Source organism: Rana temporaria, chromosome 1 (assembly GCF_905171775.1).
Source record: "Rana temporaria chromosome 1, aRanTem1.1, whole genome shotgun sequence".
NCBI classification, from domain to species: Eukaryota; Metazoa; Chordata; class Amphibia; order Anura; family Ranidae; genus Rana; species Rana temporaria.
The window spans coordinates 575,203,257-575,225,654 of NC_053489.1; the positions used below are offsets into that span (position 1 = coordinate 575,203,257).

At 44.8% G+C, this 22,398-nt stretch overlaps 1 protein-coding gene across 2 annotated transcripts in view; it reads right to left on the reverse strand.

Moving 5' to 3' along the window:
- The window catches only part of CEP135 (centrosomal protein 135), a 69,605-nt gene that overhangs the window by 20,677 nt on the left and 26,530 nt on the right, over positions 1-22,398 (reverse strand). For both annotated transcript variants that reach the window (XM_040334704.1, XM_040334707.1), the window contains exons 8-15: positions 14,672-14,887; positions 13,595-13,660; positions 10,576-10,726; positions 10,269-10,492; positions 8,594-8,749; positions 7,893-8,054; positions 2,165-2,242; positions 92-243 (exon numbers count right to left, since the gene is read on the reverse strand). In XM_040334704.1, coding sequence (XP_040190638.1) covers positions 92-243; positions 2,165-2,242; positions 7,893-8,054; positions 8,594-8,749; positions 10,269-10,492; positions 10,576-10,726; positions 13,595-13,660; positions 14,672-14,887 — 1,205 coding nt within the window. The remainder of the gene's footprint in view (positions 1-91; positions 244-2,164; positions 2,243-7,892; positions 8,055-8,593; positions 8,750-10,268; positions 10,493-10,575; positions 10,727-13,594; positions 13,661-14,671; positions 14,888-22,398) is intronic.

Here is a 22,398-nt window from a genome sequence, read left to right on the forward strand (position 1 = left end):
TCAGTGGCAGTACACATTACACATGTATTGGTGGAATGCAGTACTTTGTGGTCATGAACATTCTAATCCAATAATGAAATATGACACTAACCTTAGGGAGCTTAGTTCAGCTTTATACTGCGAAGAGTCATCCAGGGTTTGAGCCAAATTAACTGACTGTGATCGATTTGCATTTTCTAAAGACGACATCGCTTCCTTCAGCTCGGATATAGTGGCTTTTAATTCGGACCGTTCAATTTCCAGCTAAGTCAAAAGAAGGCACAGAAAATTGTCTTATGAGTCTTAGTGTGGAACCTTGAATGCCACCATGTACTGTGACATACTGAAGCAGAGCATGATCCATTCCCTTCGGAGACTGGGCAGCAACCTGATAACCTGATACAAAATGTTCAGTACTAGAGTTTTTAATCTTTCAATAAATAGTTTTTTTTATATACATTTGCATTTTCTTTAGTGCCTTTAAAGTCCCCCCCCCCCCCCATAGGGGTTTCCCTTTTTTCACACTGTAGGTGGAAGTGTACCAGAAGATAGACACATCATCTCTCTCTAACATTTATCTTTCTTTTTTAAACATCACTATTCAGAGGGATGCTTGATTGTCACAGGATAGACAGTATGTATAGGGTCGCTTTATAGCCGATACACCCGTAGCCTATGCATATTTGTAAGTGCTTCCTTAGTATAGGGCTGTGTGCAGTATGTATTTAGAGAGTATACATACTGCACAAAGTTAAAATGGATGTACATTAGTTTTGTGTAAATAAGGCAAAAAAAATAAAAATATGAAAATTATTCCCTGTGCTGGTTTTGTTTTTCATTGATATAAAATGAAAACAATACAAAACACACACACACACACACACACACACACACACACACACACACACACACACACACCTCTTGGCCACTAGATGACATCAAGCATGATAGTAAATTCCTATAATACCTGTGCCATCTAGTGGACATATACAGTATTTTAAATTTTTTATGTTAAAATTAAACTTGCATTTAAAGCGGTGGTTCACCCTCCATAACAACATTTTAGCATAAAATTAGGCATAGTAGCGCGAGCTACAGTATGCCTGTATTTATTTTTTTAACCCCGTACTCACTGTGCAATCGTATATTGAAGATTCCGACTCCCCGCGGGGAATGGGCGTTCCTATCCAGAGGGAAGGTGATTGACGGCCGGCTCTGGCACGTCACGCTCCCCGAAGACAGCCGGAGTAGGTCTCGGCTCTGCACGGCGCCTGCGCACAGACTATGCGCAGGCGCTGTGAAGAGCCAAGTCCTATTTCGGCTATTTCCGGAGAAGCGTGACGTGCCAGAGCCGGCCGTCAATCACCTTCCCTCTGGATAGGAACGCCCATTCCCCGCGGGGAGTCGGAATCTTCAATATACGATTGCACAGTGAGTACGGGGCTAAAAAAATAAATACAGGCATACTGTAGCTCGCGCTACTATGCCTAATTTTATGCTAGAGGAAAAAAACATTTATTTTTTATAGGGTGAACCCCCCGCTTTAATATACAGGTGTAGTCTTACTATAAAAAATAAAATAAAATAAAAAAATCCAGTGAAGCCAGTGTATATGTCGAATATTAAAATGTGAGTGTCACTAAAGCTTTTTATTACTTTTAGGTATCGTTGCACTGATAACGGTGACAATGCTAAGCATTGAAAATGCATGAGTACTCATTTAAATGCGCCGATACTAAAACCGATACCATCAGACTCTGTTCACATATGTGTGGGCTGGTTTGCAGTGCAATTTTAAAGCCCGGTTCAGTGCGATTTTGTTAAGCAATTCAGGTGCAATTTTAATGTGAATTGTAGTGCATACGATTTGAAATCGCACAGGATCTTTTTTTCAAATCGCATTGCGGCAGGCCCATACATATGTGAACTGGTTGTAAAAACTCACTGAAACGCACATAAAAACTCATGTGAAACTGATGTCCCCACAAGAATCTGTGCAGTTTTCATGCATGTATGGTGTGAATGAGCTCTAAAAAAAGCTGTCACATGACACTAATAATAAGTATCGGTAATGGTGAGTACTTGAGAAAACTCAGGCTTTAAAATTGGTATCAGTGCATATTTTTTTGCATTATGCAGGTACACTTTAACCAATACAACAAGAAAAACAACAGTCACTACTTGCCATGTTTAGCGAGCTTTCCAAGTTGTCAATCTTTTGGGTAAATCTGAATCTTTCCGTTGCCGATTCTTCATGTTGCACCTGGGGGAAAAAAGTGATCTAAATTACATTATGTTGTGGTTGTTCAGGTGCTTATCTAATAGTTTTAAAAAAAAACAATCGATGCTCCCTGCTGATACCACCGCCTGCGGAAGGGAATTCCACATCCTTGCCGTTCTTACAGTAAAGAACTCTCTACGTAGTTTAAAGGTTAAACCTCTTTTCTTCTAATTTTATTGGAGTGGCCACGTTTCTTGTTAACTCAAAAAAAAAAGTTTTATCCCTATTGTGGGGTGGTCACCAGTAAGGTATTTGTAAATTGAAATCAGATGCCCTCTTAAGCATCTCTTCTCCAGAGAGAATAAGTTCAGTGCTCGCAACCTTTCCTCATAACTAATATCCTCCAGACCCTTTATAAGCTTTGTTTCCAGTCCTATCTGATGACTGGTGCCCAGATCTGGACAGCATACTCTAGGTGCGGCCGGACCAGAGTATTGTAGAGTGGGAGAATCATTGTTTTATCTCTGGAATTAATACCCTTTTTAATGCATGCCAATATTTAGTTTGCTTTGTTAGCAGCAGCTTGGCATTGCATGCCATTGATTAGCCTGTCATCCACTAGGACCCCCAGGTCCTTTTCCATCCTAGATTCCCCCAGAGGTTCTCCCCCCCAGTGTATAGATTGTGTTCATATTTTTGCCACCCAAATGCATTATTTTACTCTAATTTGCCATGTAGTTCCCCCCCCCCTATTCATTTGTTCAGATCTTTTTGTAAGGTTTCCACATCCTGCAGAGAAGTAATTGCCCTGCTTAGCTTAGTATCATCCACAAATACAGAGATTGAACCATTTATCTCATCCTCCAGGTCGTTTATGAAAAAACCCTGGGGACCCCACTACCCACCCCTGACCATTCCGAGTACTCCCCATTTATCACCACCCTTTGAACTCGCCCTTGTATCCATGTACTCACCTTATGGTCCATGCTAACGGACCTTATTTTGTACAGTAAACGTTTATGGGGAACTGTGTCAAATGCTTTTGCAAAATCCAGATACACCATGTGTACATGCCTGCCTTTATTTAGATGGCAACTCACTTCCCCATAGAAGGTTAATAGTTTGGTTTGGCAAGAACGATTCTTCATGAATCCATGCCGATTACTGTTAATTAGGGTTGTCCCGATATCGATACTAGTATCGGTATCGTTACCGATTCCGAGTATTTGCGGGAGTACTCGTACCCCCGATACCGAAATAGAATACTCCCCCCGCCGCCAACGCATCCCCGCTGCCACTTGGTTAATACGGGCGGGGAACATTACAGCATTCATTTGAATAGCTGTAATGATTCGCGCCGCGTATAGACACTCCCCCTTGCTCGGGTGAACTGTCCAATGCCGAGCAAGGGGGAGTGTCTATACGCAGCGTGAATCATTACAGCTATTTAAATGAAAGCTGTGATGTTCCCCGCGCGTATTAAGCAGTCGGCGGCAGCGGGGATGCGGCGGGGGGGGAGACATGGCTGGGATATGGGGGGGGGGGGAGACATGGCTGGGATATGGGGGGGGGGGGGGGAGACATGGCTGGGATATGGGGGACATGGCTGGGATATGGGGGGGGGGGGGGGGAGACATGGCTGGGATATGGGGGGGGGGGGGGGAGACATGGCTGGGATATGGGGGGGGAGACATGGCTGGGATATGGGGGGGGGGGGGGAGACATGGCTGGGATATGGGGGGGGAGACATGGCTGGGATATGGGGGGGGGGGAGAGAGACATGGCTGGGATATGGGGGGGGGGGGGAGACATGGCTGGGATATGGGGGGGGGGGGGGAGACATGGCTGGGATATGGGGGGGGGGGAAGACATGGCTGGGATATGGGGGGGGGAAGACATGGCTGGGATATGGGGGGGGGGGGGAACATGGCTGGGATATGGGGGGGGAGACATGGCTGGGATATGGGGGGGGGGACATGGCTGGGATATGGGGGGGGGGGGGGAGACATGGCTGGGATATGGGGGGGGGGGAGACATGGCTGGGATATGGGGGGGGGGGGAGACATGGCTGGGATATGGGGGGGGGGGGGAGACATGGCTGGGATATGGGGGGGGGAGACATGGCTGGGATATGGGGGGGGGGAGACATGGCTGGGATATGGGGGGGGGGGGGACATGGCTGGGATATGGGGGGGGGGGGGGAGACATGGCTGGGATATGGGGGGGGGGGAGACATGGCTGGGATATGGGGGGGGAGACATGGCTGGGATATGGGGAGGGACAGACATGGCTGGGATATGGGGAGGGACAGACATGGCTGGGATATGGGGGGGGGGACAGACATGGCTGGGATATGGGGGGGGGGACATGGCTGGGATATGGGGGGGGGGGAGACATGGCTGGGATATGGGGGGGGGGGAGACATGGCTGGGATATGGGGGGGGGGAGAGACATGGCTGGGATATGGGGGGGGGGGGGAGACATGGCTGGGATATGGGGGGGGGGGGGGGGAGACATGGCTGGGATATGGGGGGGGGAGACATGGCTGGGATATGGGGGGGGAGACATGGCTGGGATATGGGGAGGGACAGACATGGCTGGGATATGGGGGGGGACAGACATGGCTGGGATATGGGGGGGGGACAGACATGGCTGGGATATGGGGGGGGGACAGACATGGCTGGGATGGGAGACATGGCTGGGATATGGGGGGGGGGGGGGGAGACATGGCTGGGATATGGGGGGGGGGGGAGACATGGCTGGGATATGGGGGGGGGAGACATGGCTGGGATATGGGGGGGGGGAGACATGGCTGGGATATGGGGGGGGAGACATGGCTGGGATATGGGGGGGGGGGGAGACATGGCTGGGATATGGGGGGGGGGGGAGACATGGCTGGGATATGGGGGGGGGGGAGACATGGCTGGGATATGGGGGGGGGGGGGACATGGCTGGGATATGGGGGGGGGACATGGCTGGGATATGGGGGGGGGGGACATGGCTGGGATATGGGGGGGGGGGGAGACATGGCTGGGATATGGGGGGGGAGACATGGCTGGGATATGGGGGGGGGAGACATGGCTGGGATATGGGGGGGGAGACATGGCTGGGATATGGGGGGGGGGGGGACATGGCTGGGATATGGGGGGGGGGAGACATGGCTGGGATATGGGGGGGGAGACATGGCTGGGATATGGGGGGGGAGACATGGCTGGGATATGGGGGGGAGACATGGCTGGATATGGGGGGGGGGGACATGGCTGGATATGGGGGGGGGGGGACATGGCTGGATATGGGGGGGGGACATGGCTGGATATGGGGGGGGGGACATGGCTGGATATGGGGGGGGGGACATGGCTGGATATGGGGGGGGGACATGGCTGGATATGGGGGGGGGGGACATGGCTGGATATGGGGGGGGGGCATGGCTGGATATGGGGGGGGGGGGGGAGGACATGGCTGGATATGGGGGGGGGGACATGGCTGGATATGGGGACACATTTAAAAAAAAAAAAGTATCGGTATTCGGTATTGGTGAGTACTTGAAAAAAAAAGTATCGGTACTTGTACTCGGTCCTAAAAAAGTGGTATCGGGACAACCCTACTGTTAATGATACCTTTCTCGTTACTAAAATCATGTATATAGTCGCTTATCATCCACTCCAAGAGCTTGCATACTATTGATGTTAGGCTAACTGGTCTGCAAGTCCCAGGGATGTATTTTGGGCCCTTTTTAAATATTGGTACTACATTGGCTTTTCTCCAATCAGCTGGTACCATTCCAGTCAGTAAAAAAACAATGGTCTGGCAATTACTTAACAGAGTTCCCGGTGATTTATTAATGTTTCCCCCCCCCCCCCCCCCCCCCCCCCCCCCCCAAGTCAAATTATAATTATATCCTCTGTTAACCATGGAGGTGCTTCCTGTGATGTGTCATGAGGATAAACACTGCCGTTTTGGTTACTGAAGCCCCCCCCCCCCACCCCCCCCCCCCCCCCCCCCCCCCCGATTCCCTTGTGAAGACTGAGGAGAAGAATAAATTCAAGTAGATAAACCAGCTTAAACCAATGACCATGTGGTTGCCATCATCCCTAAGAAATTGCGAGAATGAAAAAACCTCTGGGTTGGGATTGTGTAGGCAACTAATAATATTCAAAAAATAATTAATTTTTTTTGAATATTATTAGTTGCCTACACAATCCCAACCCAGAGGTTTTTTCATTCTCGCAAGAATAAATTCAATACCTTCACCATCTCCCCCATCCTTTGTAACCAGATGCCCTTCCTCATTCTTTATGGGGCCAATATGGTCTATCCTCCCTTTTTTTACTGTTTACATACTTAAAGAATTTCTTGGGATTTTTTTTTTTTGCTCTCCTCCGCAATGTGTCTTTCGTATTCTATCTTAGCCGCCCTAATTGAACCCTTACATTTCTTGTTGCATTCTTTATAAAGTCTGAATGCTGATGATGATCCCGGAAAAACTTATATTTTTTGAAGGCCTTATCCTTTGCTTTTATATGCATTTTACATAGGAGTTAAGCCATCCAGGACTTTTGTTTGCCCTTTTAAATTACCCAATGGGATGAATCCATATTAGTGCTTCCACCACCAAGTATAAGCCGCTCACCTCAGAGGTCCATATTTTGAGGTGAGCGGCTTGTACTTACGGTGGTGGAAGCACCAATACAGATTCACGTAAAGTATACGTCTTTGAGCACCCTGGTCACTATTGAAAGAGGAATAATCTTGCCTTTTTTTGGTGTTGCTTCTCTGTGTTTTTACGTTTCCCAGTCCTTCAATTGTTTTTTTTTCTTATATGAATTGGGACGGTTTTTATGGTTCTTTTTTGTCATGCATGATCATTTTAGTGTTGTTTTTTTAGCGCTGCACTTTTTTTTATTTATAGATTATACTCACCTGTATACTCACTCAATGGTATTGCCTTGATCCTGTCTGGCCCTCTTCTCTATGTGTCTCCATAGAAAGCCGATTGATATGGGGGCACACGATGTGCGCTTGCTCCCAAATTGTGTGCGTTTAAGGAGCCACGCTCCATGAACACACACAGTGGGGCTTAGCCCCGGTCGCCCCCCCCCCCCCCCCCCCCCCCCCCCCCCCTGCATTTCATTAACAGCAGCAGGAGCCAATGTTTGCTGCATGAGTCCCTATGTGAAGGGGGGGGGGGGGGGGGGGAAGAGATTCAGCTATGCACAGCACCATGTCTCTTTTCCTCTCTTCCCCTTCATACAGGGGAATAAAATGTTTAGGGAATGCATTAAGGTAAAAAACTGTTTGGCTTCAGAACCACTTTGGATCAAACATATGCAACAAGCTCAAACATCTGATAGGACATCTTAACCAAGTAAACAAAACCAGCAGATTACAATGTCCGAATATCTATACCAGTAATAAAATCCCATGTTAATTAGAATCTCACATAAAGCTAACCTTGTTTTAAAAATGCAAGGTCCATTTCTTTTTAGAACTAGAACAGAGACATAGAATACAGTGCTGTGACCTGCATTTATCCAGTTCAGAAGACCTCAGGTCATCGCACACACTGAATGAGCCCTCAGTCCATGGTAATGCAGACATTAAAAACCAACTGGACTTTAAAATTAGTAAACAAGCTCCTCCATATTATCACCATCTTTGTAGGTTTTGAAATAAAACAGTAATATATATATACCTTTATTCTGTCCCTGAGACTCTCATTTTCCTCTTGAACTCTGCGCAAATCAGATGTGACTATATCTCTTTCTTCCTCCAGGTGGAGCAATTCTTTAACTGAAGAGCTACTTTTACGCAGAGGAGACAGATCTCGCTTCACGGTAACCAGTTCATTCTGAGCCTGTAAATAAATGCTAGATCTGAAATACATACAAGACCTGCACACAAATACTCAACCACATAGGGAGAGAAAGTGGGTATCCCGGACACCGATAAATGAGCAAATGAAGAGCAAACAAATATGAATTATAAGAGCTAATAAAAACTGTGAAGTTGCACTCACATGAAAGTTACTATTGGTCCATTACTGTTCGGATGGGAGCATAAATATGTGCATTCACGCTGCAGATTTAAAAGCCTTGCAGTAAATACCTAATTTTATCTGCTGAAACTAATAAAAAAAGGTATACCAAAAAATTAGCAAGCTGCAGCTCACATGATGTGGCTAGTCGTCTGTAAGATGCAATGCATGGAAGGCAGCCAGTGTACCATACAGATATAGCCGGCACCCCCCTCTGAGCATTGAGGATATTATGCTGTATTTTATTCCAGATAAATAAAGCACTGCATGCGTATTGGAAGCGGGTTACCGACTAATAAAATAGGTATGCAAATCAAATAACATAAAATTCTCAAAAGTCAGCCTTTCATGAGGTTTACCTGCTCAAAAAGCCCACGGAACTTTTCCCTTTCCATTGTTAGAACTTTTACATTGGACTGAATCTCGACCATGTGCTTTTCAAACCTATCCAACATCTCCTGCAGTTCATCTCTTTCCCTGGTGATTCGCCAAAGATCAGAATTATATCCTGTGCTCTGCAGAGAAGAGAATGTACAATGACTTGCTTTTCTTATACATGCACACACAAATAACTACGATGTTGGACTACAGTAAGCCACTATTATTTTCTTAAATAAAAAATAAATAAAAAAAGATCTTTCCAAGAACCAGATTTCTTGCATCTTTGGCTAGGTTCACATATGTGTAGTTTCTGTGCGCTACTTTTGTGAGGGCACCTGCGGTAAATGAAGGAAAGGGGACCCTTCAACTTTTTCAAATCATAGCCGCAGGGAAATCACATGGTGCAATTTGCAACGTGATTTCCCGCACACGAAATCGAGCTATGTTTTGAGATGCATGGGGGGGTTGCCTTTAAGATATATTGACACTCCCGAACGTCTGCCAAGTAGAACTTGCAGTGGTGGAAAGTGTGCAATTAACAAACACACACACACACACACACACACACTATATTTTATATATACATTCTCTCTCTTTCTATACATAGACACACACACTATATATAATTAGGGCTGTGGAAATTAACTATTAATTCCTTGATTATTTTTTTTTTGATCAGTCTTTAGGGAGTTCCGGTGACGTCACGGACACCGGCAGGGCTTGCAGTGTCCATCTGAAGGGCTCCTTTGCTGTGCCTTCATATCTGCATGCCGGCGGAACCTTACTATGTGCCACACGCAAGGGCTGTTACAATTCCCTCTATCGACCTGGGATTCTACAGCCATCCACTGGGAGTTGTAATAGTTCCCTTCATGGGACATCTACATGCCAACGGACTGATGTTAACCCCTCCTCATCTGGATTCAGCAGTGGTATCATTGTACACATTTTTATACCAGTATCATAGTAGGGCTACATGTTTTTATGACTGCTTTTGCTACCGTTTGGTATTACTCGCACCATTTTTACAGTTTATGTAGCTACATCAATTTTATCTCCAGTGCAATATTTATTTTGTTACCTACTTGAAGACTATAAAAGTTTTAATGCTATTCCCATCGAGCGCTGCCTTTGTGTGTTTTGTATCCTGCTATCCATTTTTACAGTGGTTGGTAGCTGCACTGGGAATCAGCCTGCAAGGAGATCAGCTAAAAGTAGTTGGATCTGTATGTGCGTTATAATTAATCGAAATTAGTAGAATAAAATCGATTTAAAAAAAAAAACCACGATTGAACACAAAATTTTTAATTAGTAACAGCCCATATATACTTCCTGTGTACTGAACTGGAATCTAAAACTATCAGATATTCCCATTATTTTCTGTGAACTAGAGAGACCCACCACACCCTGTGCAATGAAGAGGCGGTGGGGAGGTGTGTTTATACACCAAAACAGGACATCAGCCTGAAGTCAGTCTAACCCATATAAAATTGTGTAGATGTAGTTTCAACCTAACAATTAGTTCACAGTCATCTGCTAAATGTAATGAAACTGACCACTTTTTGACTAAATAACCACAGCAGAATGCATAAAATAAAACATTTTTTTTATATACATCAGTTTGCACAGTACAGGTGGGAAATAATCAAATACCTTGTCTGGGGAGCTGTGCCTTCTGCTCGATTCCAGTCTGGAAAGGTTTCTGGAGCTGGCTCTTAGATTAAGTGTTCTCTCCAGTTTCTCCAACTCTGCTTTATAATGATTCCGCTCTTCCTCTAAAGTCTTCACAAAAGAGTCCATCCTAGAAGGTGAGCGATCAGTACGCAAAATACCATACTGCGTCCTCATTCTCTCTACTTCTAGCACAAGCTCTCGTTCTGGAAATGACAAGACATAAGTTCTCGTTTTTACAGAACTAGAAAATGTAATGAATATAGAAATAGTGTTTTGATGGGCCCACCTGTCACCATCTGTTTTTCAAGTTTATTAGAAAGCCGCTGCTTTTCATTTTCCAAGTGGTTTAAGAGGGACTCGAACTTGCGACATTCCTCTTTTCTACTTTCTAGCTCATCGGCAAGTTTGTTTTTCTCAAATTCACAAGTGTTCAGGTCCTATCAGAAAGCAAACGTCATTAAAAATGGATTTGCATAGCAACATATACGTTTAAAGGAAAAATAATCTACATTATTTTTCAAGAGTTCACATGTAAATGGATTAATTTTTCATTAAAGGGTATTTTTCTTCACAATCACTTCAGAGAGCTTCAATGATATTGTTTGCAAAGCATGCAGGGCTTTCTTATAAAAAAAAAAAAAAAAGACCAGGAATACCTTTTTACTTGTTGACCCTCAGTCTAAATAAAAATCAACAGGGATCTGTATTTGCTAGTAAATAGATCACCGATTACATGCCACGGCCACAATTAGCTGCAGGAGTGTGCAGCCTCCCATTGCTTTCAATAGGGCTGCCTTCCTCAGCTAATCATCAAAAATCCCTGCTAGTGTCGGCCTATTCACAGGCATGAACGTGGCCTTATTCAGCGATTTGTAATCTGATCTCCTACTATAAAGTTGATTTGGAAAATAAACTATTTGCAGCATGGTGGTTGCGCTATAGAAAGAGTGAAGTTGTAGCCTTAAGCCCGCACCCCTGCTAACCTAAAGTAAAAAAAAAAAAAAATTCATGAGATTCTCCTGTTATGAAGTGTCACCACTTTCTCCTCCATAAAGTAGAATAACATTTGTTTGGGGAAAAGGCAAGAAACCTATCTATTGTACTTGCGTGTGCTGGAAAGCAGATACCACTGGTAGTAGGACACTAGGGATTGAATCAAGTGTGCTGTAGTGCAGATCTCACTAGTAGTAGGGTACTGGGGAGGGAGCTGTATGTGTCGGGGTGTATCTCACATAGTAGGATACTGGGGTACAAGTTGTATTTACTGGAGTGCAATTTTTGTACAGGATTTTGGAGAGACATCATGAAACTCAATACACTACAGCACTAACTCTGTGCCAATCCCGTGGTCATAGGATGTTATTGAGCTAGTATTAATTAATAAGCAACAACAAAAAAAAAAAAAGCCTTATTCCCAGAGGTATAGAAATAAACATCAATTATTGTGACTGGCTGACACCATGTGGCTGCCTTTTACTGTGGGCTGGGAATCCACATTCTGGAATAGAAGAGGGGAGGGAAAGAAAGGTGCCAAGCAGGCATAGTGTAGCACAATTTATTAGAAAATAGAAGTAAATATAAACAATAGCACTCACAAACAGGTGGAGGGGAGTATGGCAGTTCGCAGTGGATGGGATAAAGCCAATGGTAAACCCTTTTCGGAAGCAAGCCACGACTGCATCAATCCGAAACGCATTTCCATTGGCTCTCACAACAGACCAGCTGACAGCTTCTTTTCATACTCCGGCTGGAGACAAACTCCTTGGGTGGACATCTGAATACCGGCTCCCACTGAACGGATTTCAGACTCATCGGGCTCCGTCAATATGACTTTCTCTCTTCCGACCCCGGACAAAGACCCTAGCTCCTGGTTCACACTTGGACTATACCATCCACCGCAAACTGCCATCCTTACCCCTACCTGTTGGTGAGTGCTACTGTTGTTCAAATTGACTTATCTTTTAATAAATTGTGCTACTCTATGCCTGCTTGGCGCCGTTCTTTCCCTTCCCTCTTTTGGATAGGAATGCAGATGAAATTGGTGGGTGGGGAGCCAGGTGTGCTGAAGTGAATATCTTACAAGTGTCATAGGTTGTTACCAGTGAGCTGCATGTGTTGGATAGCAGATCTTGCTATACTTGCATACTGTGTATCTTGTATGTGTACATAGAACAAAAGATCACTTCATTGCCTGTGTGGACAGTTGCTCCTCCTTTCACTTCCTATTTGAGCAAGAAAATTAATGGGAAGGCAGCATTATCTGGTTTTAAAAACAACCACCACAGTTAGGCAGAACTGGGAATTTTAACATGGATATCTCACCACTGCACTCGCTCTCTCAAGTACAATAGAGGTCTTAAGCCAGCATGTGATTGCTTGCAAAAAAAAAAAGCAAAAAACTGAAAGACTAGTTTAGAAAGATTTGAGATTCAAAATAAAGGTTTTGGACCGATATAAAAGAAATGTAAAGACAGAGGGCCAGATTCACATAGAGATACGACGGTGTATCTCCTGATACACCGTTGTATCTCTGAGTTAGGCCAGTCGTATCTATGCGTCTGATTCATAGAATCAGTTACGCATAGATATGCCTTTGATCCGACAGGTGTAACTGTGTTACACCGTTGGATCTTAACTGCAATTTAAAAATGGCCACGGGGGGCGTTCTCGCCGATTTACGTTGAGAAATATGTAAATCAGCGAGATACGCCAATTCACGAACGTACGCGGGCCCGACGCAGTGTTACGACGTTTACGTAGCGGTTTTCCCGGCGTATACTTACCCCTGCTTCTATGAGGCGCAGCCAATGTTAAGTATAGCCGTCGTTCCCACGTCGATTTTTTTTTATTTTATTTACGTCGTTTGCGTACGCCGATTCTCTAACCCGCTCGTCGCAAGTTACGCTCACGCTGAAACCACTGACGTCCTAGCGACGTCAGTGGGAGCAATGCACGCCGGGAAAAATCGTGGACGGCGCATGCGCATTTAAATCGGCGCGGGGACGCGCCTGATTTAAATAGTACACTCCCCCTAGCCGCGGAATTTGAATTCCGCCGGGGGGATTTACGATCCGCCGCCGCAAGTTTGGAGGTAAGTGTTTTGTGAATTACCCACTTGCCTCTCAAACTTGCGGCAGCGGATCTTAAATCACATAGATCACGCGGATCTAAAGATCCGCTGATCTATGCGAATCTAGCCCAGAGAATACAATTCTTTACAAAGACTTGTATGACTCCAGCAGTATTTAACATGTAATCAATGTACAGCAATCCATGTTAATATCATTTAAGATAGATTTACTTACAGATCTGTATTGTGCCAAAGTGCTTTCAAGTTTATGGATTTCCGTCTGTAGTCTCTTTATTTCATTCTAAAATAATAACAATGCATTTCGTTTTAGCAAAATAAAGTTCTTGCTCAGATACCACTATTTATATACTTCAAGTCCCCCACAGTCCATGAAGGGCCCTGGCCTCCTGTTCAAATATTGGTACAACATATATTCACATAACTTACAATTAATGACCTTCAACTCTTTCCAAAACACACTCCCCACACACAAACCCGTAAACATGAGCCCTTTCCTTGGGTGGGAAAATTAAGGCTGGTCTTAATCCTCAAGATTATAAAAGACGTACATCTATATGCACATTTGTTTGTGCTGGAGTATTATACAAATATATAATTCTATTCTAATGTTACCATAGTATAAGGTATTACAAAACATGGCTAAATACAAACCTTTCCACAAAAGAGCTGCACATTTGAATGAATAAAATGATTTCACTTCCAGGCATATACATTAAAAGACAATTATACCATGTAGAAAATGTTTTTACCAACTGATCCCCAGAGGATTGCTATGGGAGATATGTCCAATGCAATAAAACTATCCCCTATTTTGTAAACGCTATTAATTTTGCGCAAACCAATCAATAAATGCTTACTGTGATTTTTTTTTACCAAAAATTGTTAGAAGAATATGTATCGGCCTAAAATGAGGAAAAAAAAAAAAGTTTGTTTTATATATTTTTGGGGGATATTTATTATAGCAAAAAGTTAAAAATGTTGCATTTTTTTCAAAATTGTCGCTCTATTTTTGTTTATAGTGCAAAAAATTAAAACCGCAGAGGTGATCAAATACCACTAAAAGAAAGCTCTATTAGGGAAAAAAAGGACGCCAATTTTGTTTGGGAGCCACATCGCACGACCGCGTAATTGTCAGTTAAAGCGACGCAGTGCCGAATCGCAAAAAGGGGCAAGGTCCTTAACCTGCATAATGGTCCGGGTCTTAAGTGGTTAAGCAATCACGTATGACTAGCAAAACTCCCAAAGTGAAATTGCAATTATCCTACATCAGATATAGATTAGTGGCACCAACCTTTGCTTCTTCAATCTCAGCATCTGCAGTCTCTAGTGCCATTTCTTTGTCTCTCTCTAGTTGGTGTGCCATATGGTCAATCTCCGACAGCTCTTTACATAGTTCCTCGTTCTTGCTGCTTAGATTGAGCACCTCACTGGTCACATTCTGTCGGGTTTCCAACAACTCTTGGACACGTTTTTCAAGGTCTCCATTAGCTTTCTGGAGGTATTCAATCTGCAACACATGTATATTTATACAATCATAAACCTCATTTTCTATGGCAGGTCTGAAAAATCCTTGCATATGCCAGAGAGGTTTGTATACTAAAATCTCTACAAATGTCCATAAATTGAAATAAATGGGCATAGAATAACTACATGAGGTACCAATTCTAAAGGCAGTGATATAATCTGTATATAATCAATTCTTTGAGAACAAAAATATAGTAGGCCTGAAACTAAGTCCCTGCACTCCCTCTGGTAAGTGTGGTGCCTACAGGTAGATATCAGAGGCAGTCAGTCCTGTATGCAGATCTGTGCCTAGTCAGACCAGGTGGAGATCTGCTTCAAATATCCGCATTACAATTTTTTATATAAAAAATATATTAATACTACTTTATTACAACCAATAAAAAGTCCATATGTGGTACAATAAAATAACTGAAAATACAAATTCTGATCAAGCACATCCCGGTCCGAACATTGGTCAATGCGTTTCGCAGATATACAGCTTCTTCAGGACCATTGATATCTTGGGATAGTAGCATGACAAAAACAAATTAATACATTTCAATAGTTTGGAGAGATTAGATTGGCCCTCAAATGACTACATATACACTCATCTGACTTCAGACAGACTTCCATGATCAATGGTAGAGGCTAATTTCTGTATAACCTTCCAAATATCCAATCAGAACAATTATTGATCAGCTGGAGTTCCCAGCGCCTCGCCTTCTCGGCCTGTAATGTGCATCAAGCAGAAGCAGGGACATACCTGCGGCACAATTTTTCAGTTTCTGTTGCAAATCCAATTCAACATAGGCACACTATTTTGTTCAGTTGGTGCACATCAAATGTGTCACATATGCGCCACAAATTAAAAAAACAATGGTTTATCAGGCCCAGTGTTCGTCCATTGTACTAGCAAAGAATGTAGCAGTACTGTGCTCATGAATGACAGAAAGATAGGTAAGAGAGCTGCCGCTCCAGGTGAGCTCACTAGGGTAATTGATGTCCACTCAGAAGCAGATGGGTGCTGGCAATGCACAGGATGTGCAAAAACAATAAGGATATGGACAGCCGCACTCCAGTAACTTGAAAAAAGACGTGCCCTTTATTGGGTACAGGAAAAAATGCACTACAGATATCAGCACACAGTGGGATAAACAGCTGACGCGTTTCGCATTGAGTGTCAATGCCTAATCATAGCTATGATTAAGCATTGACACTCAATGCGAAACGCGTCAGCTGTTTATCCCACTGTGTGCTGATATCTGTAGTGCATTTTTTCCTGTACCCAATAAAGGGCACGTCTTTTTTCAAGTTACTGGAGTGCGGCTGTCCATATCCTTATTGGATTTGCACAATGACAGAAAGATGATGCAGAGATTGGCCTTAGTTTTAGCATAAGTTCAACTTTCGTAACATGTTAAACCAATATTCAGGGTGTAACATGTTACATATGCAGCAACCCCAGCCCACTGTCACAAATGGTGGTTTCGGGGGCTGCTGCATGTTGCAGATGCAGCAGCCCCCGAACGACCATTTGTGACAGTGGGCTGGGGATCTTCTCCCCGCACTCACTGTCACAATTTAAAAAGAAAAGGCGGCTGCATGGGGCTCTGCCCACCTGGCCGTGTCATTCTGTGAATGCAAGAACTACAAGTACCGAAAGCATTTGCGGCTGGCGGCTTGTATTTCTCAGTGAACTATGAGGGAGCTGTTAAAGTGGTTCTAAAGCCTAAACATTTTTTTTACCTTGCATTAATGTAAAAAATGTTTGTTATGTTTTTTTTTTTAATTACCTTTACAATCTCTTAAATCACTTTGGGTAGTTTATTGATGCTTCCTGTCAATGTGTAACCGCCTGCTTGTACGAGTAGAAAGCTTACACAGACAGTTTGCAAGAGTCCTGGCATTGCACCCACAATCTGCTGATTGCAAGTGCAATGATTTACAGAGGTGGTCAGCAACCTCTAGATCGTGATCTACCGGTAGATCATGGACAGGTGATTGGTAGATCATGGTCTGGGCTTGCCGACTCGCCATTCCAGAGCATCAAACAGTGCAATGCAGGACTACCTGAAAGCTGCAGGTACACTGCACTGTGCCCTCGGTGTGGGTAAACCGCAGCACATCAGTGTGAAAGCAGCCTTATATTATTATGCCCAGTGCATTGCTTCACACTGGCCTGAAGATCTCCTATTTCCCGCTTTTGGCACCACTACCCAGGATAAAAGATGGAGTGCACTTGGGACAGGAGCCAGCATTAAAGAGGAGGCATTGTCTTATGTGGCTCTTGCTCCCCTCTGCATTGCACTCTGTTTGATACTTTGGAATGGTGGGTCAGCAAGCCCAAGTTGCTGACCCCCAGACTATAGGTTACTACTGTTTTGTGGAATATCCCAGTTTGGTGACTAGGTCACAGTTGTGAAGGTTTGCGTGTGTTCATGTTAGTACAACTTTGGGAGGGACTGAAATAAGAATCACTTGTCCTGCTTGAACCGATGTGGAACTTTTCAAGCTGTTGCTCCTCGGTGGGCAGGCAGATACTGAAAAAATAGGATTTTTATAACAGCTTACCTGTAAAATCCTTTTCTTGGAGTACATCACGGGACACAGAGTCTTAATCATTACTATCTGGGATGTCCTAAAGCAATGCTTACTGAGGGGAGGGAGACACCAACAATGCAGACTGCCATCAGACACGAGGAATTCTAATGCTGCCTGCCGCATATTGTGCCAACAAAAAAAGGCTGCATCCTCCTGCCGTCTTATGTTCACTTGATAGGATTTAGTGAACGTAAGCACAAACGACCAAGTTGCAGGTCTGGCAAATCTGAGTCATAAAGGCTTGGTAATGCACCCCGCATGAAGTGCTTACTATCCTGGTAGGGTGCACCCAAAAAAGAAACAGGGGGAAGCCCTCTCTATAAACCACAAGCCTGAATAATAACCTGATGAATCAACATTTGACAATAGTTGATTTAGACGCTGCCTGCCCCTTGCTGGGGCCTCCTGGTAGCGCACCAACATCAGTCTTCCGTATCCGAGCAGCCACTTCAGATAGGTCTTGACCTCTCTTACTATAACGAGAGAGCGCATAGCCATTTTAATAGCCGATCTGAACACTGCCCGCCCCATCTAGGCGCTTTCTGGCAACAAAACGTTAGGTTTCGATATCTGAAGCCTTCAGATAGATCTTTAACTGCTCTTATCTTTATTAAGAGAAAGCAATAACCTCTCCTTCCGCGGATCAAGGTCCTGAAAAAAAGGAAAAGGAAGGCAAGAATATCTTAATTCAAGTGAACACTGGATCCTTCTAGCCAATAAGGTTGGGTGAGTATTTAACATCACCCTTCTTGTACAAATAATTAAGTATGGCTCTATACAAAGAAAGTTGCCAATACTCTCTTGCGGAGGCAGCCGCAACCAAGAACACCAATTCCCTCTTTAGAAGGATAAAGGGAAATATTTATGGTGCATCAGCCCAAGGTGCTGACTCTGTAAGCCAGCATACTGGATCCAATCCTCCGAGCACAAGGGCGCCTTAACTGGCGGACTTATATCTGTCACCCCTTGTATAACGGCCCAGATCAAGAGTGTGCCGAGATCGGACCCTTGATGGAACTTAAGGCCAGCTCCATCTCTTTTCCAATGTAGAAAGGTAAGAATTTTACCTAGGACCTACTACCAAGGATTCCACCCCTTGGTTTCACACCAGGAATATGGGCCTTCCATATCCTAGGATATCTGGTCCTGGAGGCCAGCTGTCCTGTATGAATCAAGGTAACTGCTGCCGATTCTGTACGCCCCGATCCTCAAGAATGCAGGCTATAACAGCCAGACCATTAATACACATGTATGCAAGACAGGATGTAACCCTGCAAAGCAGGCCTGGACAAGCTGTAAGGGACCCTGGGTCCTCTACGATCAGTTCTGCTGTCCCTGCGCAGTAAGGTTGTATGGGCTATGCTGGAGCAATTAAGCCAGCTTCCGTTCTCTTCTGATGTAGCATGGAAGCCACGAAGGTTGCGGCCCTGGGGGGAGATAACACATAAACCAGCGACAACTGGGCCCCCAGGGTCACAAAAAAATCTGTCCCGCATGCGGGTGGATCCTTTGGCCTTGACACAAAGTTGTTCAATCACTTGTTGAACCTGGACGTCAACACCCTTTATGTGCAGGGTAACGTTTCTGTGACATTTGGTCAGAAAAAAGTCGGGGTGTAGAGGCCAATCTCCCGGACCCGATTGTTGATGGCTCCAGCGCCTGCCAATCTAGCATTCCATGAAATGACAATTGACAATAGGCAAGGCACAAGCTCTTCTCTGGTAACCAAAGTAAACCACTAGAGAGGCATAGTCAGATTGTATTCAGACAGAGCAACCCTGTAACCTAAACGTTCAGGTCCTTAAGCCGGATGCTCCATCCGTAGCTCTAGAAAGCTAGCAGATAAGGCTCCCTAGGAGCTTGACCACCTTCCCTGTGCCGTGGTCTCTTCCAGGCCTGGATTCTATCCCTAGAGGCCAGTCCTCGCAACCTGCTCCCAGTTAACGGGTATGAAGGATATTCCCTTCTGCCAATCATTCAGTTAAGAACCCTAAACTGAAATTCCAGCATATCCCTGGGACAAGACTCCTAGGATAATGCTAAGTTAGGATCCACTCGTTCCAGGCCGACAGAGCAAAGTTTATATCAGCCTTGAATAAAACTGAGCATAGGGAACTGTGTTTGAATAAAGACAGCATATTCCCTCTAGACTGGGATCCCAACCCAGGAGTTCCAGATAATTAATCATGCTGGACTCCCCTAGGCCCAGCCATGCTACTGACTGATCTGTCAGCACGGGTTTGCCTCGGAATGACATTACTGCTAAACTCTGGGCCTTTAGCCCTGCTAGAGGCGGGCCCTAGCAGCCTTGTAAATAAACACACATGCAAATAGCTCCCCCTATGTGCATGTGGCAACCTTTAAAGCCATATGCCTCTATGGAAGCGTGTGTTCATAGAAGCGTGAGTTCATAAGAATGTTTTCCGCAAACACACAAAAAAGGGGGCGTGCTGTATACACGCATACATATAGCATGTGAGCTATGAACAAGCATCCTGCAAGCAAGTATGCGCCTATGTAAGGCCAAGGAATCCTGTATAATTAAGGAAACCTAATTATAATGCCTCCTAAGTCAAACTCTAGGCAAACATGCATTCTTATGCGATTCAGCAAATTTTCATGCGATCCAACATCTATGCATCTTAAGCACTCCTGTGCGGACAAGTACCCTTGTGGGACCAAGGATTCTTGTATGATCGAGCACCACTGTGTGATCCAGCAATTTTTTTTTTTTTGCAATTAAGCCTTTTAATGCGATTTTTGGCATTTTTGCGGACACAACCTCTCTGTGTGACCAAATATGCCTGAGTAATCCAGGACTCGGGTGATCAGATAACCATGTGTGAACCCGCATCTTTATGCACTCCAGCATCTTTATGCGATTTCAGACCTTTTTGTGGAAAAAGGCCTCTCTGTGTGACCAAATATCCTTGGGTAATCAAGGATTGTGGTTTGTCAGGTAAACCTGTGTGATTTCGTATTTCTATGCACTCCAGCATCTTTATGCGATTTTAGGCATTCCTGTGGAAACACGCCTCTCTGTGTGACCAAATACCCTTGGGTAATCAAGGATTCGGGTTATCAGGTAACCATCTGTGCTCCCGCATCTTTATGCACTTAAGCATCTTTATGCGATTTTAGGCATTCCTGTGGAAACAAGCCTCTCTGTGTGACCAAAATAACCTTGGGTAATCAAGGACCTGGGTTATCAAGTAACCATGTGAGATCCCGCATCTTTATGCACTTAAGCATTTTTATGCGATTTTAGGCACTTTGCTGTGATTAAACACCCTTATGTGAACATATAAAATCATACGAACAAAATAACATGTCTCTTTATGTGATCAACAATAAAACATGCTTTGTTACCGGTTTTTACCCCACATGCATTTTGAACATTCCAAACTCATGTACTTCATGCAAACATGTGGACTGTAAAGAGGCAGTTATGCTCTGCAGATGTGCGTCTCCGCAAACATGGAAAGTTAGCCATGTGCACAGCAGCAAATGTGCACCCCCCCTGTTGTGCATTCGGTTAGCCTGAAGCCAACACCAGGATGAGGACTTTAAAGAGACAGAGGCTCTGGCCGTCTAGGCCAAGTAAAGTTATATGCAGCTTGGATCTCTGAAAAGACTGCAGCTGCAACCAGAGCTTTTGGGGCTTTTGATAGTTTTCTCCTCATTAACACCTGTTATCTGTTCACTGACAGTGAACCTTCATCCTCAGGTCTTTCAATCGCTTGTTTGAGGATTTAGAGCAGGGAAAGGGACACCCCCTGTTTTCTGCTTGTGAGGCTGCTGTGAATATAGCAGTTAACCTCTTGCAACAAAACATATGCAGAGTGCTGCAATGTTGGGGGAGGCTCACGCCTGACAGGGCTGATAGCTAATTATGTGAGCTATCTTAAGTCTCTACAGGGGAGGATAGTATCATGCAAGCATGATAAAAAGGGCCACCAGATTTAGGTGGTGATACCCCTTCCTACCCCTGAACCCTCCTTTACCGGGAGACAAAAGAGTCCTAAGCAAAAAGCAGAGGAACTTTAACCCTGGTGCATCAACAGCTGAACTTAGTCTAGCAAATAATGCTTGCCAACACAGCTAGATGCCGAGTAGGTGTCTTAAATGAATCTGTATCCAATTTCCACAAGGTGCTTACGTGCTAAAGCTACCGTGTCCCCCTGGCTTCTCCGACGTCTGGGCCTTTTGAAGCGGAGGCCACATCGTCCCCCCGCCTTCAAAGCGCGCCCCTCTCACGCGCGCGCGTGTAGGGGAATGGTGAGGGAGATCCCCCAAGGAGTCGTAGAGACTACGAGGGACCCCCCCCATCGCCTGGACCTATATAGCACCCTGGCAACAGAAAAAATATTTGGTCTTTGACATCGACCAATGTACTGGAACCCAGGGTCCAGCTCTCAGAGAGAAGCATTATAGGCAAAACCTCGTTCTTCGTACCGAGGCCCGGGTACCGTCCACTTTGGCTATGAAGCACCTTGGACGGATCCGGATTTTATGGAGGCTTTTTACATCCAGCATGGATCCCTCCAGTGGAGCTCCTCAGAGCACATGTTAATTCGTACTCATATAGGGGTACCAACCTCCTGAATGGGAGATCTATGGGTATTACAGCCATCCTGTCTCAACAGACATAGTGGTTTCTTTGCCAAGGCACACATGCATTATAGGCAAGACCCAATAGCCCCTTCAGCGGAGGACTAGGACCCACTAGGGGAGGTATATGGGTGCCAGAGCCATCCTGTCTCAAAAGACTTTGTGGTTAAGTTGCCCATGCATAGAAGCATAAAATAGGCGAGACCCATAATCCCCAATGGAGAACCCACTGTCGGACCAAGTCCCGTAGGTACCTCCGCTTACCTTTCCACGCTGCAGGGTATTGCAAAGCAAGAGGCCCAG